Raw genomic sequence first — 17,556 nt, 5'->3', positions numbered from 1 at the left:
TATAAAAGAATCAGCTAAGCTTGCCAAACTTTGTCAAAAATGCCAATTCCTGGGCCATCCAACTCCCTACTCCATCCCCAAAATCATGGCCAGAAAGTCTGAATTGTCCTTCTCTCACTTGTTGGCTTCTAGAGCTAAAATTATGTTGCCTGTATTGTGGGACTTCATTAAATTATTAGAAAACAAACAGTACATTGCTTTACTACAAAGTATTTACCTACTTTGCTCTTCTAGTATCTACAATTGCTAACTTTTTGTATTCTAAACAAATGTCTCGAGTCAGAGTTCTAAAAAGGAAAGAGGGGAAGGGATTTGGGGGATTTTAATATGGAAATATGTATTGGTTTTGCAGAAAGTTAAATTTTTCTCCTTGCCTGAGAAAGATGATTGGGGTTGACGTGAAAATTTTATACTTCATTACCAAGATTTCAAGGACGGAAAAGCTTTTTTTATACCTCCTTATTATGAACTATAAGCTCTTGGGAAGAGGGGACAAACTGCTTTTTCATTTCCAAGAACCAGAAGACGTTCAAGTTTCACCAGAAAGATGACAGGAAATGATTTCAGTTTGAAAGGGTTAAAGTCCACCTATCTGTGATTTTGATGTGCAGTTTTTTAATATTAGCTAAATAAACTTAAATTGCTGAAATTTTCATTACAGAAAAAAATAGAAAAATCACAAAATACAGACAAATGAAAAGAAGAAAAAGCCACCCACAATAATAAACATTTATAAAGTTGCTTACTATGTGCCTGGCACTGTTTCAAGGGCTTTACAAACACCTCTATAGAACACACATTTAATCCACTTTATAGATGAAAAACTAAGGCATAGTAAGGAGAGGTAGAGCCTAAAGTCACACAGCTATAGGGGATAGGATTTGGGTGGAGGCAATCTGGCTCCAGAGTCTCTGTTTTCAACCTCTACACTAGCCAGACTCTGCTCTGTAATCTATGACCTGTGATAACCATTGTTCACACTTAGGGGTCTACCCTTCCAAATTTACACATACATACACACACAACATACACATGCACACTTTACACCAAATAGGATCCTGCTGAATTACAGTTTGATAGCCTGCTTTTTTCACTAACAGTATATTGTGAACATCTGTAATGGCTACTATAGTAAATAGTAACTGCTACATTCTGGCAAAATATTCTATTTAAAGTGAAGCTCCTCCCCTCTCCCTTTGTACAACTACGAAAAAGCATAGCCAAGAAGGCCCAAGTGATCTTCCTATTAAGATTACTTGCATTGACAAAAGCCATTTTATGTACTAAATTTATCACTATCTACTATTCAGTTCCATGGCTGAAAGAACATGTAGAGGGTGTTACAAATGACCTAAAGGCAATTCCAGAGGACTTTGAAAAGTCTGAGTATGATGCCCAATGACCAGAATGGAATTATGGATTAGATGGCCACTGAGTAAACCCAAGAATGCCATCAATGAGACATAGAGAAAATCCAGCAAAGGGCAAAAGAAAGATGCCATTAGAGCAAAATAATCATTTTCCTCTCACAGGTTTTTTACACAACCCGTAAAATCTAATAACTTGGTTGTTACTTAATAACCACTTAGCTTGTTAATGGACTAGAACCAAATGATAAAAGTTAACGGAACAACTGGACCATTAACTACATTAATAATAGGTTTAGAGAAAATTATTACTATTTTAAACCATATTTGCTTGCTTCTACCACTAGTGCTTTTTAGAAATATTACGAAACATACTAAAATGAAGAGTTACAGTAAGTTCTGCATTCAGAATTAAGGAATTTTGAATTATTTTAGTTTCAAAAGATATTTTTGCCTCATTTGGTGACATGCTTCTGTAAGTTGTGATTATAGAAGTGAAGACGAAGAAATGTTGGAGGTCACTAAATGCAAATTAGTCTTGGCTCCCCTAAACTATTTATCTCTTATGGTATATGAGGTATGTCTTTTTAAAAAATCTACCAAACTGTAATTCAGACCGAGGACTTGTATGAATCTGTTTCTTAACAGAATGTCTGTAAGGTTTTCCAGGATTCCATAGTACTAATAAGAAAGGCACTTAGGTGATATAAGGGATTTAAAATGAAAATATTCTAACATGGGTAGATTCAAATAGATGAGTTATGTAAAAAAGTAAATCAGCCATGGGAGAGATTTGTGTTTGTTCTGTTCACACTCAGAAAATATTTAACTTCACTGGAGTTTCCTGTTAGAAAACAATGGCAGAAATGACTTATGGAGTCATTGCTCCTGATCACCAGGCTATGTCCAGGCAACTTGACTGCTTTTTATGGGGGTATTACTTTTATGTTTGCTCCTCCGTTCTGATCTCAGTCCCTGGAAGGCCCTTCTTTTGAGGAAGGGTGAGAAGCTCAGCCGGTCTACCCCATCGGCTCTTTAGGACTTTGCCCCTCAGCCTTCTTTTCCCTCGTTCCCTCTCATTATGAACTGTTCATCCACTGACTCACAGACTGTTGTGTCAGGACCCTTTGGCTCTCTGAAGACCTCGTTACTCTGATCTCATCCCAGACTCCTCCCACCCCACCCTACCTCCTGACTTTGCCTCTGTTTCTTCCTCCAAGTCATTGAAGATTCTCCTTTTATCTGGCTTCAGAAGCCTCACAGTGATGTGTCTAGGTTTGGGTCTTCTTTAATTCATTCTGCCTAATACAACATGTCCTTTTCAATGTGACACTCGTGTCTTCCTTGCATTCTGAGAAATGGTACAACATCTGTGAAATAGCTTACCTTTTTCTGTTCTTTTTGGAACATGTATAAGGACATTGTGGCCCACCTTTGCCACTTTATATGTACCTTTATACATATACCATTATACATACGTGCCTTTGCATATTTAGAAGTGGATAAGGAACAGCACTGCTATAACCCCTGTTCTGTGTAGCACTCTCTCCTGACTGCTGAGAATCTCCATCTTCTTCCTCTTTGTACTCAGTGTGTATAATAGTTTTCATTCCTACTATGCATTAAAACCACCTGGGATGAGGGTTAGGTGTGCATGTTTTGAAAAATGGACCAAATCTTAGCTCTTTCATGTATTAACTATGTGACCCAATTCACTTAACCATTCTGGCCCTCACTTTTCCTATGTGTAAAATAGAGGTAATAACACTTACTTCTACGGTTGTCATGAGACTCAAATGAAATGTTTGTCAAGTGCCTTGTTACAATGCTGGTGGATACTTAATCAATGGTAATGTGGCAGCTGAGGTAACAGCTGAAATGTACCTTGTGCTTGGCCATGTATCACATATTTTATATTGAATTATGTAATCTTCAGAGCCCTTGTAGATAAGTACATTTATTATTCGTTTGTAAGTCCAGCATTCTAAGAACTGTGTTCGTTTATCTGTGTTAAACTCCAATCTTAATCCTTTGGTATGCATATTTTATGTACTTCATAGCATATTTATATTTCTTACTTTAGATTTTTAAAATGCTATTTACTATCTTTTTTCTATGTTATCATATGTCATTCTAATAACTATGTGATATTCCATTGAGTTGTTATTCTATAATTTACTCAGCCATTTCACTATTACTGGACCTCTTCAGGCAAAGAAGTGATTTCTTACTTTGAAGATTTTGATGTATGGTATCAAACTGCCCTCCAAAGCCTGTGTCATATTATAGTAACATGGGGTAGTTTTTGACCTGGCTGCATTATTCTCTAAATTCTCTATTTTAAAGTGGAATGGGGGTTGTGTGAAATGTTCCTTAAGAAATTAGAAAAGTGGCAGTGATTTAGTCAATCAAGCCATCAATCAAAAAGCATTTAGACAATGTACTAGGAATTGTATATAGAAAAGTCCAAAGTTATAATGTGACTAAGACAAGAAAAAGTAATAGTGATAAGAAAAAAAGAAACAAACCTCTAGTCTATAAAAGAACCTATAACACATATTTCAAAGTAGTCTATACAGATATGCAAGTTGCTACACTGTATTATGTACAAGCCACTAGTGAGCAGGGTGGGATGTGTAGAGAGAGGGAACTTCTTGCTCCTCTGCCTTCCTTAAAAGTCAGGACCAGCTCTGGATAACAGCTGTCATGTAGGTGAGGTCTGTATGGGCAGCTAGTCTTTCCCTACAGGGACTTGGTGCTATGTGCTGTCTTCTACCTGTCTAGTGTACCCCAGGAGCCACCTAATGATGCATGACATAGGCCGGAGACAGAGTCTTCCTCAAGACTGATTTAAGGATACTAGTAGAGGAAATTCTCGTTCTGCTGGGGCTGTTAAACTAGAAATCCAGGAAGCTGGGGCTGCTGTAGACCATCTACCCTGACTATAGGCAGACAATTTAAGAGCCCTCAAGCATAGATGTTTCTTAAACTAAGGCCCATTTTTTCACATGTGCCTTAGATGGCATTCCCTCCTGCAGTCTCAGAACGGTGCGAACTCTCTCCTTTCCTGCATTGTTCCCATTACTAAAAAGCCCTCCGTCTGGTGATTGTGTCCTGATCCTCAGCTCTCACTCTCCTCCTCACTCCAGCCAAACGTCTTGAAAGAGTGTCTAAACTCACTCTCTCCACTTCTTATTTTTCACCTCAACCTACTCCAAATAGGCTTTCATGTCTACCCTTCTACTGAATCGGCTCAAAGATTACTCAGGACCTGTCCATTGCCAACTCCACAGGGCTTCTTCAGTCTTGTTTATTTAATCCCTTAGCATCCTCTAACCTAGCTGACCTTTCCTTCCTGCTGGAGAACTTTCGGGTTAGTTTCCACAATAACTTAACACCACATCCTCCTGCGTTTTCTCTCACTCCCGCCTGCCACTTCTCAACTCCCTTACCTGCCCTCCACCTATAGATGTTGGGGTTTCTGGAAGTCCGCATCATAAGCCCCTTCTTTTCTCAAGCTACGTTCTCTTCCTATATTTCCTGGAACAGAGATCTCATCCACTATTCCAGCTTTGATTGCGATCTCTATACCAATGGCGCCTACATTTATGCCTTTACTTCAGACTCCACCTCTGACCTTCACAACCACATAGCCCCGATCGCCCACTGTGGTTTTACACTTAAATGTATCCAAGGTGTATCAAACCTGACATGTTTCGAATTGAACTCCACCCCCTCCCAAACCTCCCACAAATCTGCGGCTCCTCTCCTAGTGTTTCCTAATCACTAATGGCTCTGTAATCCACGCAGTTGCTCAGGCTGATTTCCTGCACGCTCCCCCTTGATACTTTCCTCTTCCTCATTCCCTCCCTTCCGTCCATCCCCGAGACCTGTCAATCCCACCTCCTTATCCTCATTGCTGTCACACCACCTGAGTCCCGGTCACCATCTTCTCCCGTCTGGAGTTCAGCAGCAGCCTCCTCTCTGGTCTCCCCACACCTGTGCTTGCCCCTTCCAGTCCATGCTTCACACAGCCCCAGGGAGGATTTTCAAACCCCAATCCCATCCTGTCCTGGCCCTGCTGAACAGCCTTCCAGAGGTTTCCAGCTGTTCATAGCTAATGTCCAAAAACCTACCACTTCTGGTCAGTCTCGGACCCTGACCCACCTTTTCAGGCTCATTTCAGTCACTTGCCCCTCTAGCCACATGGAATCCTCCCTGTTCCCCAAACAGGTCAAACTGTCCCTTTTCTCAGGAACCCTGAATAAACAGATGCTTCTGCTGTCAATTTTTTTAGGTGACCCTTCTCTGACTACCCCTGACCCCCAGGTTACATTATCCCATGGCACCTTGGCCTGTTCCTCCACTGCACCCTCCCTTCATTGTTTTTCCTCCCTTGTGGGACTGTAAGCCCCAGGAGAGCAGGCACCATGGCTATCCTGCTCACTGCTATGTCACCACTGCTCACCTAGGCCTGGCACTGACTGATAGGGCAAAAATGGAGTATCTTGTGTCTCTCATCACACAACCCTAGGGCAGCTGTATAGCTGGCCACGATTTGGGACAGTCTTCTTTTAGTATTATAGCCCAACAGCAGCAAATCCTTTAGTGGTTCTTAAAGCTAGAGTCCCACTCTTTGGAGGAGAGGATGACAAAGTTGACCCAAAGGGTCCCCTCGACCTTTTCTCCTGGAGCACCAGGGCCACGCAGGAACTCCTTGGGTGTTTGAGAGCTTGCTTTACAAGCCCCATCTAAAGCTAAGGTGTCCTTAGGATGATGTGCTGCATCCTTGCCCTGTTCTTCTAAGGATATTTTGCTGTTTTTTTAAGACAGGCCCTCCCCCACCGACCCTTTGTTCTTATTTGTTTTCATTCCATAGCGTGCCTCAGTGAACTGTTGAGAACCTAGGTTAGAGAGCCCCCAAATAGGGCACTGTGGGTAGGGGGGCTAGAAAGACTGACCTGCTAGCAGAAGACTGAGTCGCCAGAGAGAATGTAATTAAGTATCTTAAGAATGGCCTAGGCTTTATGGGAGACAAATTGGTGGACCTGGCCGTCAGGGAGTAAGGAGCTCCCAGTGGACAAAAACTGCAGGAGCCCTGAGTGGAGAAAAAACTGAAGGCTGACCCCTCTGACTCATAGAGCAACAGCCCCGAGTGTTCCTAGAAGAGGCAATCGAGCACATGTGCCAGGGACTGTGTGTGTGAACATCTACTGCTCTTGTCATGCAGGGCCGGGTGGACCGGGAATCACTCCGCAGAGGAAGAGATTTATTACGTCCCGGCCATGTCTGTCTTCAGAACTGAAGTTTCCTGCTCTTTGTGCAACAAGACACACCTCTCCGAGGACGGAGGCGGACAGGATTTCCATCATCACTGCTGCTCTATTAAAAACACACACACACACGCACACACACAACAACCTTGTAATTACTCTCCGCAGGAAAGGTACACAAACAGGATGGGCCCAAGCTGAACTCGGGATGAGCCATCCCTGTAAAGATTAGGTAAAGGAACCTCCCGTCACGCACCCGCCTCCGGCCAGGGCCTCTCTCTCCCAGATGGCCACGTTGGGTCGCCAGCCCACCTCCTAGGGGGGCTGGGGGGCGCGGGCGACTCCCGGCCGCGTGGGTTCCCTGCTCCTCCTCCTTCCCGCCTTCCGGCGCTCCCCGGGTCTGTCTCCCACGCCTCAGGTGTTCGCTCAGGCTGGGCCGCAAGCCCTTCCCTTTTTGGCCTGCACCTGGGGTAGCTTCCAGCCCAGAGCTCCCCGCCAGACCCCGCTGCAGGGAGTGCGAGCAGAGCGGTGCGAACCGGCCTGCGCCGCGCTCCCCAGGCCGCTTGCGCCCCGCTACTGACCGAATGCAGGGTCGGGCGCCGGCCGCGCGCCGCGCCCCCGGGCTTCGGAGGGCGCGCCAGCCCCGCGCAGGGTTGCCGTGAACTTGGAGCCCGGCGGCGCGAGGCTCCTGCTCGGGATGGGGCGGCAGCTGCTTCCTGGTTTGAAGCTCACCGAGTGGGGGAGAGCGTGAGCCCGCGGAGGCGGGGGCAGGAGCAGAAGCGGGAGGAGGCGGGGGCAGGAGACGCTTGAGGCTCGAGCTAACCGGACGGGTCGCTCCGGCTCTCCGGGGAGAGGTGCTTCCCGGCCCTGGAGAAGGGGCGAGTCCCGCGCGAGCCCCCGGGAGGCGCCGCGGGCTCGAGAGGGACGGTCGGGCGACCCCGGCCCTCTGAGGGCTTGGCGCCCGGCTCCCCTCCTTTCCACCTCGCGAGGGAGGGAGAGAGGGAGGGAAGGAGGGGAGGGAAGGTCCGGCGGGGGACGCAGAATGGCTGGTCGAGGGGGGCTTGCGCTCTGCTTTTCCCGGGAGCTGCTTCCACTCCTGCGGCCGCCGCGAGGGCTGGCCTGAACGAGGGCTCCCCGCTCTCCGGCTGCGAGACCGCGCGGTCCCTGAGCTGGGACAGCGGCCCCGGCATGTCGTCCGGCACCATGAAGTTCAATGGCTACTTGAGGGTCCGCATTGGCGAGGCCGTGGGGCTGCAGCCCACCCGCTGGTCCCTGCGCCACTCGCTCTTCAAGAAGGGCTATCAGCTGCTGGACCCCTACCTGACGGTGAGCGTGGACCAGGTACGCGTGGGCCAGACGAGCACCAAGCAGAAGACCAACAAACCCACGTACAACGAGGAATTCTGCGCCAACGTCACCGACGGTGGCCACCTCGAGCTGGCTGTCTTCCACGAGACGCCCCTGGGCTACGACCACTTTGTGGCCAACTGCACCCTGCAGTTCCAGGAGCTGCTGCGCACAGCCGGCGCCTCGGACACCTTCGAGGGCTGGGTGAGTACCTTGAACCCTCCCCTTTGTGTCCGCTCCGCACCTTCTCCCCCCTTCATTTTACAAAACTTGCCCGGGGCCCGCTTTCCCATCTTCCCAAGCTCAGGCAATTCCCTCCACTGCGGTCCTCGCTTTGGTTCTCGCCCAGGTGGCCACGGCACTGGTGGCTGGTGGTGCGCGAGGGCACAGGTTTGTCTCTAGGAAGCCATCCTGGACACGGTCCCCTTTCGGGATGGCAGCTTGGGCTAACGGGAAGTCGGGGTAGGGGCGGTCACCCCCCTCCGCCCACACTTTGGGTAAGGCGCCCCAACTCTCAGCTTGAGGGTAATACGCAGGAAAGGCAAAGAAGGTGTGACAGATAGGAAAGTGACTTGATTTGGGTCAAGTTCTTTAAGCGCTTTTTAGGAGAAAGCGATACATTCTCGCAGGTATTATTCATAATGTTTATGGATACGTGTTGGTTCAGCAGCTCAGATGTGCACACGTGTTTCAGCATGCACATCCATTACATCCCAGAGGTACATAGCCTACATTGGCAGGGATTGGAGTGCCTGGGTCTTCAGCTGGCCAAGTTTTGTTTAGCAGTTTTCCAAGGAGATGAGGTTAACGTGTGTTTGTAACTTCAGTTCAGTTTCAGCCTGAGAGGTGTGAGTCCTGCACTATGTGTTTCTGTTGTTATTGGTACTGAGAGTTTAGAGGGCTCTTCGGCAGTTTGTGAACCGCCCCCCTCCCCTCGCCTCACCTGCTGGTGCTTCTGCATATTGACAAGTAGTTAACCCGCAACTTCCTACTTGCCTGTGCTTTTCACATAGTTCCCATGAGGCAAAATTTCTGCTGCAAATAAATTAAAATATCTAGAGCATTCTACACAGCGCTAAAATGCTTTTGCTTCTTAATCTTCATACTGTTTTTGTGATGCAGGTGTTATCCTTCCCACTCTTATGTGATGAAATGATAATTATAATGAAGTGGTCTGGCCTGGCAAAATGGAGTAAGCCCTTTGAAGAGTCTCGAGAGTTTAATGATTTAAATTCTGGAGAATGTCAGTTTTGAGCCCAGAATGGTGACTCAGTATTGAAAACCTGTTTGAAATTAACAAGTGGGGGAATCAGATGGATAATAAGGAAGACTCATTTAGGTATTTATTTTACACTTTGAGGAATTGATTATTTTTTTTTAATTTATTTTTTTTCTTTTTGCGGTATGTGGGCCTCTCACTGTTGTGGCCTCTCCCGTTGCGGAGCACAGGCTCCGGATGCGCAGGCCCAGCGGCCATGGCTCACGGGCCCGCGGCATATGGGATCCTCCCAGACCGGGGCACGAACCCGTATCCCCTGCATTGGCAGGCGGACTCTTAACCACTGCGCCACCAGGGAGGCCCGAGGAATTGATTATTTTATCATATACTTTGTAAACTTACAGCTAGCTTGTGGAGTAGTCTCTTAAATAGGAGAAAAAACCATAATGATTGTTTAACCATATCATCAAATTATATTGAGTTACTTTCCCTTCAGCTGAATTTACTTTGTGGAATTTAGAAGTGGACTGGAGAGGAATGGCCAAAATAGAGATTGACTTTTTATCCTGTGACTTTCTGGACAGGAAATAGAGGTGAGTCTAGGAATCTGCATGGAATTATTAAATTAGTGTCTGATTAGGAGTTAGGTTGGGCAAAGCTCTAAAAGAACTAGGTTCTGGAATATGGTGGTGCAGACTGACCAATGGCCATTAGAAGCCTGTTTTCCCAAAGAGATCCTAGGCTGATTCATTTTACCCCTAGTCTGCACATTTGAATCACCTGGGGAGCTTTTCAAAATCCCCACTTTTAAAGACTCTAGACAGGAATCTATGGCTGTGGACCCCAGCATCAGTACTTTTCAGCTCTCCACGTGATTCCAATGTGCAGTGAAGTTTGAGAACCTGTAGCCTAAATGAAGACCACAAGATAAGGACTGGAAGAAGCTTAAGTGTAGGAAGATTCAGGTTACCTGACAAGGTGGGGGTATTTAGAGCTGCCTATCGTCCCACTGGCTGAATAGATTTAAATGTAAATTAAATTTCTATATCTATAATTGTCTGAATTAATTATATTTAGATGTTTAATGTGGTGTTCCAGAAAATATGAGTATTTGGTTGGATAGTTCAGCCTTTAAATGACCTTGAAACTGGTGATTTGTCAGACACTCATATTCAATTAGGAGGCAGTTTTTTAAAGTTCTGGGTATTTTGAAACTGTGATGATAGGGTAGAATGGGTAGTGTGTTTCCTTTCTTTTAAAATTTTTTGTTAAGAAAATAATTTTAAGAAAATATTTGGAAATATATGGAATGCTTGTTTTCTAAATGATCCTTTATAGGTCTAAATGTGGTTTTGAAATTTAGAATTACAGAAGTACTTATTTATCTTTAGCATATTAAATTGAAATGTGTAGTTTATTCAGAAAGTTACAAATGGAGTAATTTACTCCACAATAAATTTATTTGTTGCAATTGAAATTACAAATTGCTAAACTCTAAAAAAATCTAGCAGCTTAGTTTTTGCTAGATCATGAGAAGAGAAAAAAACAGAAGACACCTTTATTATTAGACTAAAACAAAGTTGTTATGCTTTTTTTGCTTAACATGCTTTCTGAGTATTAAGAAGATAATCATTGGCATTGATTTTGTACCAATTTCGTCTGTATTACCTTCTAAGCTTGATGAGAGAGAGAAAGGGTTAGATCTCTTCCGTGCAGTATATTCCTAGTATCAAGCACAGTGCCTGCCATGGAGTAGGCAATCAACTATTTCTTTCCTAACTATACTATTTCATTTAATTTACATTATATCCAAGGAGGTAGTGGGATATAATGTAACAACTAAAGAAATTCTTAAATGGAAATTCACAGCAGTAAACACTTAAATTAGAAAAGATCTCAAAGACCTGAGTTTCCACCTGAAACTAGAAAAGAAGAGCAAATTGAATCCTAAGTAAGCAAAAAGAAGGAAATGTAAAGGTAGCAGAGGTTAGTTGAAGCAGAAAATAGAAACAGCAGAGAAAAATCAATGAAACAAAAAGCTTGCTCTTTGGGGGAAAAAAATAATAAAATTGATAAACCTCAAACGATCAAGAATAAAAAAGACACAAATTACCAATGTTAGGAATGAGAGAACATCACTATAGATCCTATGGACATTTAAAAAAATATTATGAATAACTTTATACCAGGAAATTCCACAATTAGCTGAAATGAACAAATTCTTTGAAAGATACATATGACCCAAACTCATTCAAATAACTTGAATAGCATTATGTCTATTAAGGCAATTGAGTTTGTAGTTAAAAACCTTCCACAATGCAAATTCAAGGTCCCAGAAGGCTTTACTGGTGAGTTCTATCATACATTTAAGGAAGAAATATTGCCACCTACACAAACTATTTCAGGAAACAGAAGAGAAGGAAACACATCCCGGCTCATTTCACGAGGCCAGCATTACCTTTATACCAAAACTTGATGAAAACATTACAAATAAATAAAACTACAGACCAGTGCCCCTTGTGAATACAGATATAAAAAAATCTTAAATTTTAGCAAATCAAACCCAGCAATATAGCAAATGATCAAATGGGGTTATAACCAGGACTACAAGGTTGATTAAACATTTATAATCAATGAGTGCAACTCTTCACATTAACAGAATAAAAAAGGAGATTCATATGATCATCTCAATAGATAAAGAGTGTTTGATAAAATTCCATACCCATTCATGATAAAAACTCTCAACAAATTAGTAATAGAAGAGAACTTTTTCAACATGATGAAGGACAACTGTGAAAAACCTACAGGTAACATGTTAATGGTGAAAAACATAATGATATTCCCCTAAGACCAGGAGTGACAAGGATAGCTACTCTTACCACTTCTGTTCAACAGTGTATTGGAGGTCCCAGTCAGTGCAATAGGCAATTAAACAAATAAAGTACAGGCAAAGGAAGAAGTAAAACTGTCTGTAGAAAATTCTAAGACACCTACAAAAGGGCTTCTAGAACCAACAAGCTAGGTTTAGCTAGGTTGCAGGATCCAAACCAATCTACAAAAATCAGTTGTTTCTATATATTATCAGTGGACAATCGAAAACTGGAATAGAAAAGTACCATTTAAAAGAGCATCAAAATATGAAATTGGATAAATCTGATAAAACATGCAAGGCTTGTTCACTGAAAATGACAAACCATCACTGAAATAAGTTAAAGATCTAAATAAATGGAAAGAGATACTGTGTTCATAAATGGGAAGATTCAATATTGTTAAGACCTCAATTCTTAACAATTCTTCCCAACTTGTTCAATAGATTTAATGCAATCCTAGTTAAAATACCATCAAGCTTTGTTGTAGAAATTAACAGACTGATTCTAAAGTTTGTATGAACATGTGAAGGACCCAGACTCATCTAAGAATAATTTTGAAAAAGGATGAGTTGGAGGACTTAAACTATCTGATTTCAAGATAACTATAACATTACCATAATTAAGATAATGTGGTATCGGAGTAAAGAGAGTCATATAGAGTAGAAGTAGCGGAGTAGAAGAGAGTCTAGAAATAGATTCACACATATATGATCAATTGACTTTCTTTTTTGACAAAGATGTCAAGGCAATTCAATGGGGAAATGATAATTTTTTTCAACAAGAGTGCGTGAACAATTGAATAGCTATGTGCAGAAACTTGAGCATTGACCTTTACCTCATATCATACACAAAAATTACCTCAGAATGGATCATGGACCTAAAAAAAGGATTTTAGCTGTAAAATTTTTATAAGAAAACATAGAAGAAAGATCTTAGTGCCCTTGGGTTCAGCAAGCATTTTTTAGACATTTTTTAGACAAAAAAGCAAGTACTATAAAAAAATCAAATCAGACTATTAAAATTAACTATTGCTTTTCAGAAGACACTTAAGAAAAAGAAAACACAAGCCACTGACTGGGAGAAATTATTTGCAACATGAAAATCAGACAAGGGACTTTTAACGGGAATATATAAAAACTCTTAAAATGCAATGAGAAAAATATTCAATTTAAAAATGGGACAAAGATTTGAATAGGCACCCTTCATGGAAAATAGCACATTAAAAGAGTAGTCAAGGAAAAGTAAATTAAAACCAAAACCCATGGGAAAGGCTAAAATTAAAGAGACTGATCATACCAAGAGTTGGTGAGGAAGTGGAGCAACTGGAACTCTCATATACTACTGTGCAGGATATAAAACAATAGTCACATTAGAAAACACTTTAACAGTTTCTTAAAGTGTTAGACATATACTTACCATGGGACCTAGCTACTCTTAAGTACTTACCAAGAGAAATGAAACCATTTATACAGAGACTTGTACGTGAATATTCACAGCTGCTTTATTTGTAATAGCCCCCAAACTGGAAAATGTCAGTCAACAGGTGAATACTTAAATTTATTTATTTAATTTATTTATTTTTGCCTGCGTTGGGTCTTCGTTGGTATGTGCGGGCTTTCTCTAGTTGAGGCGAGCAGGGGCTACTCTTCGTTGAGGTGCACTTGCTTCTCATTGAGGTAGCTTCTCTTGTTGTGGGGCACAGGCTCTAGGCACGCGGGCTTCAGTAGTTGTGGCTCAGGGGCTCTAGAGCACAGGCTCAGTAGTTGTGGCACACGGGCTTTGTTGCTCCGCGGCATGTGGGATCTTCCCGGACCAGGGGTCTAACCCATGTTTCCTGCATTGGCAGGTGGATTCTTAACCACTGCGCCACCAGGGAAGGCCCCAACAGGTGAATATTTAAACAAATTGTGTATCTATACAATGGAATACTACCCAGTAATAAAAAGTGATGAACTATTGATACACGTAACAGTATGGATGAATCTTAAAATATGTAATTTACATACTGAAAGAAGCCAGACACAAAAGAGTACATACTATATGATTTCATTTACGCAAAATTATGGAAAATGTAAACTAGTCTGTAGTGACAGGAAGCAGATCAGTGGTTGCCTGGGAATGGGAGAATGAAGGTGATGGAGGGATGGATTACAGAGGAGGCACAAGGAAACTTCTGAGCGAGGTGAATATATTCATTATTTTGATTGTGCTGATGGTTTCACAGTTATCTACTTACGTCTAAGCACATCAGATAGTTCACCGTTAAGTGTGTGCACGTTGTTGCGTGACAGTTATACTCAATAAAGCTGTAGAGAAAAAACGTTGAGGATTTATTAGCCTTATTTTACCAAAGAAGATGTTAGGTAAATAAGTGCCTGAATTAGATTTGAGCCAAGGCTGACTCTTGAAAACTACGTTGCCTCTTTAGTGCAAAAAATATTATCAGAGTAGGAGCATTAAAAAACACCAAACTCATTAAATACAGTTTCTGACTTTTGGACACAGTCTCATTTTCTAAATGATCACTGTCAGCTTTTTTTCTGTTTCTTCTAGAACCGGTTTATTTTGCATAATTTCTTGAACTTCTAAAACCCGAAAGTTTGTCTAAGTTAAAACCTTATCTTCTCCTTTCACAGATTTGCTCTGTATTGGCTGACTTTCCAAATGGGGACCAGCACTTCATACTTAGTGCAGAGCATAGGGACATGGCAGGAGGCAGGAGGGGCTGGAGGCTGCGTCATGGAAAGGCCTTGGCATCCCCTCAGGAAGGAAGGACCTGCTTGGCAGTATCCCAGGCTGTTTTCCTGGTTCAACCCTCCTGAAGACATTCTGTTCCCTGCAACACTGGAGGGCTGCTTTCTCTCCAACTCAGTGAGGTTACCTATTAAGTAGTCTTGGTTACCTGTTTAGTAGTCTTGTCAAGGGAAGCAGCCAGGTTACCACTTGGCAATCGTTGATTATCTTTGCCCTTGATTCCTGGATCCAGGTACATGAATTTATAGCATCAGATTGAATCTTCTAGATTCATTATCTAGCGGTTCATTCTCTTTTGTACTTTGTGGTACAGTTATTCGTTCTCACAATCATTTTTTTCGGAGCCAATTTGGTGAGGAGCGTTTAGGGAAGAAACATATTTTAGCATCTCTAGGGAGGTTTATCCCAGTGTATGTGAATTGTGTTGGGTATATTGTGTCTTCAGTTTTGTGGTAAGAATTCTGCTGCAGTGGGGCTGGCTGTTTCTCATCATGGTTAAGTTGTGACTCAGATGTTCCCCCCTCAGAGAACACCTTCCAGACCACATTATTATCTGTCACCCTTCATTGCACTCATCCCTCTCTGAGATCATTTTGTTAATTTATTTTCTTATTTTACCTTCCTCCTTTAGGGTATAAACACCTTGAGAGCAGGGACCCCATCTCTCTTATTTACTGTTCTAAGTCCAGCATCTTGAGCAGTGTCTGGTATATAGTAGGCACTAAATCTCTGTTGAAATGTGATTTTGGAGCAAGTAAAGTATAAGCACTTTGGAAGGATCTTGACTTAAACATTTTATTCATCTTTTTAAAAAAATTTATTTAATTTATTTATTTTTGGCTGCACTGGGTCTTCGTTGCTACCTATGGGCTTTCTCTACTTATGGCGAGCGGGGGCTACTCTTTGTGCGCAGGCTTCTCATTGCCGTGGCTTCTTTTGTTGTGGAGCACAGGCTCTAGGTGTGTGGGCTTCAGTAGTTGTGGCAAGTGGGCTCAGTAGTTGTGGCTCGTGGGTTCTAGAGCACAGGCTCAGTAGTTGTGGCGCATGGGCTTAGTTGCTCCGTGGCATGTGGGATCTTCCCGGACCAGGGCTCGAACCCGTGTTCCCTGCACTGGCAGGCGGATTCTTAACCACTGCTCCACCAGGGAAGTCCCTATTCATCTTTCTAAAAACAAAATGAAAGTAATTCGGGAGTGACCAGTTATTACAATGATCACAGTGTTCCTTGTAAAAAATCAATTAATTACATACCAACTTGCACTTGAAAGACTGGACCAGATTCTTGTGTCCTTTGAATATGATAATGGATGGAAAACTGTTTGGAGAATTCTTTGCTTTTGCTTATTTTAAAAGACTATGATTTTTAAACCTGTTAATATGGTGTAACTTTGTTCACTGGTAGTTTGTGAGACCGACATGTTAAATTCGGTTGTGCTTCAACCCTGGAGAGCTAATGAGGTTGGTGGGCAGAGGGAATCATTTTATCTTACATAACTCTTAGTACAGTTTTGGTATCTAGCAAATGTTTAGAATGATGACTAGTTGTGATAGTAAAAGTGCAGTACTTTTTAATGAGATGGGTAGCATGTATGTAGAATCAGAGAAGTGCCTTGGATTTTCTGTAGTCTTTCTTCTATTTTGTAAAACAATTGGCTAGATCTGGTACTCCATTTATGTTGGCTGCTTGCTCCATTTTATTAGAATATGATAAAAATGAGGCCTGAAAGTCAGTTCCTGACCACTTTCTTTCCACTTTCATCATTGCTGTATCCAAAATGATCTTTCTCCGTTGCCGAGCTGATAGTCATTCCTTTACTTAAGACCCTTCAGTGGTTCCCCACTGCCCTTAGATAAAACACAACTCTTCAAAATGCTATAGAATGTTCTGCATGATCTGGACCCCGATTTCCTCTGCAGCCTTATTGCTTACCTCACCCCATCCCACACTCCATGCTCTAGCCACAATGAGCAGCTTTCAGTTCCTCAGGAGTGACCATGCTAATTCCTACCTGTGCTTCAGGCCTCACCATAGACCTCACTTTACCCAGGAAACTTTCCCTGACATTCCAAGTCTGGCTTTGGTCCTCCTCCTCCTCCTTCGTGTTCCCTCAGCATCCTAAGATCTCCACTGCCCACTCCCCCTCTATCCTGAAGGGATGGATATATGAATGGATTGGGCTCTCATGGAATGGATTGGGCTCTCATGGAAGTGTATGATATTGGTCAGAGGAGTTCAGGGTTTAAAAGTGTGGGTGATTGAGATTCATCCCCTCTGCCCCTGGGGTAGCTACTCTAACAGACTATTACATGTTTCTCTATGAGATGCCAAGCCCTAGGTGAGCTTTCATGCACCACTGAGCATGTCCTATGTACCAGGCACTGTGCTCTACCCTGGAGAGGCAAGTGGGCAAGACAGACATGGCCCTTTTCTTCACAGGCCTCGTAGTTCCAAGGGGGAGAGAGATTGGGGAGGTAGGGGGGACAATAACCAGGAAATGACAGAAGTAAGGACTAAGATGCTGGTGAGTGCCTGCTTTGGGGAGACCAGAAACATTTTCCTGGAGGAAAAGCAGTTGATTTTTAAGGCTCCAGCATAGATAGCATGGCCACAGGCCTGATTCAGTTAAAGGACCATGAAAAATCATCCCTCAAAAGAAGATAAGGAACGTCTGACCTAATGCTTTCTCAGAGAGACATCACAGATCCCTTTTGAAAGGTAAACGTTC

At 42.9% G+C, this 17,556-nt stretch overlaps 1 protein-coding gene across 1 annotated transcript in view; it reads left to right on the top strand.

Annotated features, from left to right (window-relative positions):
- Nucleotides 1–7,773: 7,773 nt before the first annotated feature.
- The window catches only part of PRKCH (protein kinase C eta), a 239,244-nt gene continuing 229,461 nt past the window's right edge, over nt 7,774–17,556 (top strand). The window contains exon 1 of the mRNA XM_060098069.1: nt 7,774–8,191. Within this exon, the coding sequence (XP_059954052.1) occupies nt 7,829–8,191 (363 nt within the window). The 5' untranslated portion in view covers nt 7,774–7,828. The remainder of the gene's footprint in view (nt 8,192–17,556) is intronic.

This window comes from Mesoplodon densirostris, chromosome 4 (genome assembly GCF_025265405.1).
Source record: "Mesoplodon densirostris isolate mMesDen1 chromosome 4, mMesDen1 primary haplotype, whole genome shotgun sequence".
Taxonomy (NCBI): domain Eukaryota; kingdom Metazoa; phylum Chordata; class Mammalia; order Artiodactyla; family Ziphiidae; genus Mesoplodon; species Mesoplodon densirostris.
The sequence above is the reverse complement of the archived record's forward strand: the minus strand, read 5'-3'. Positions and strand labels throughout refer to the sequence as shown.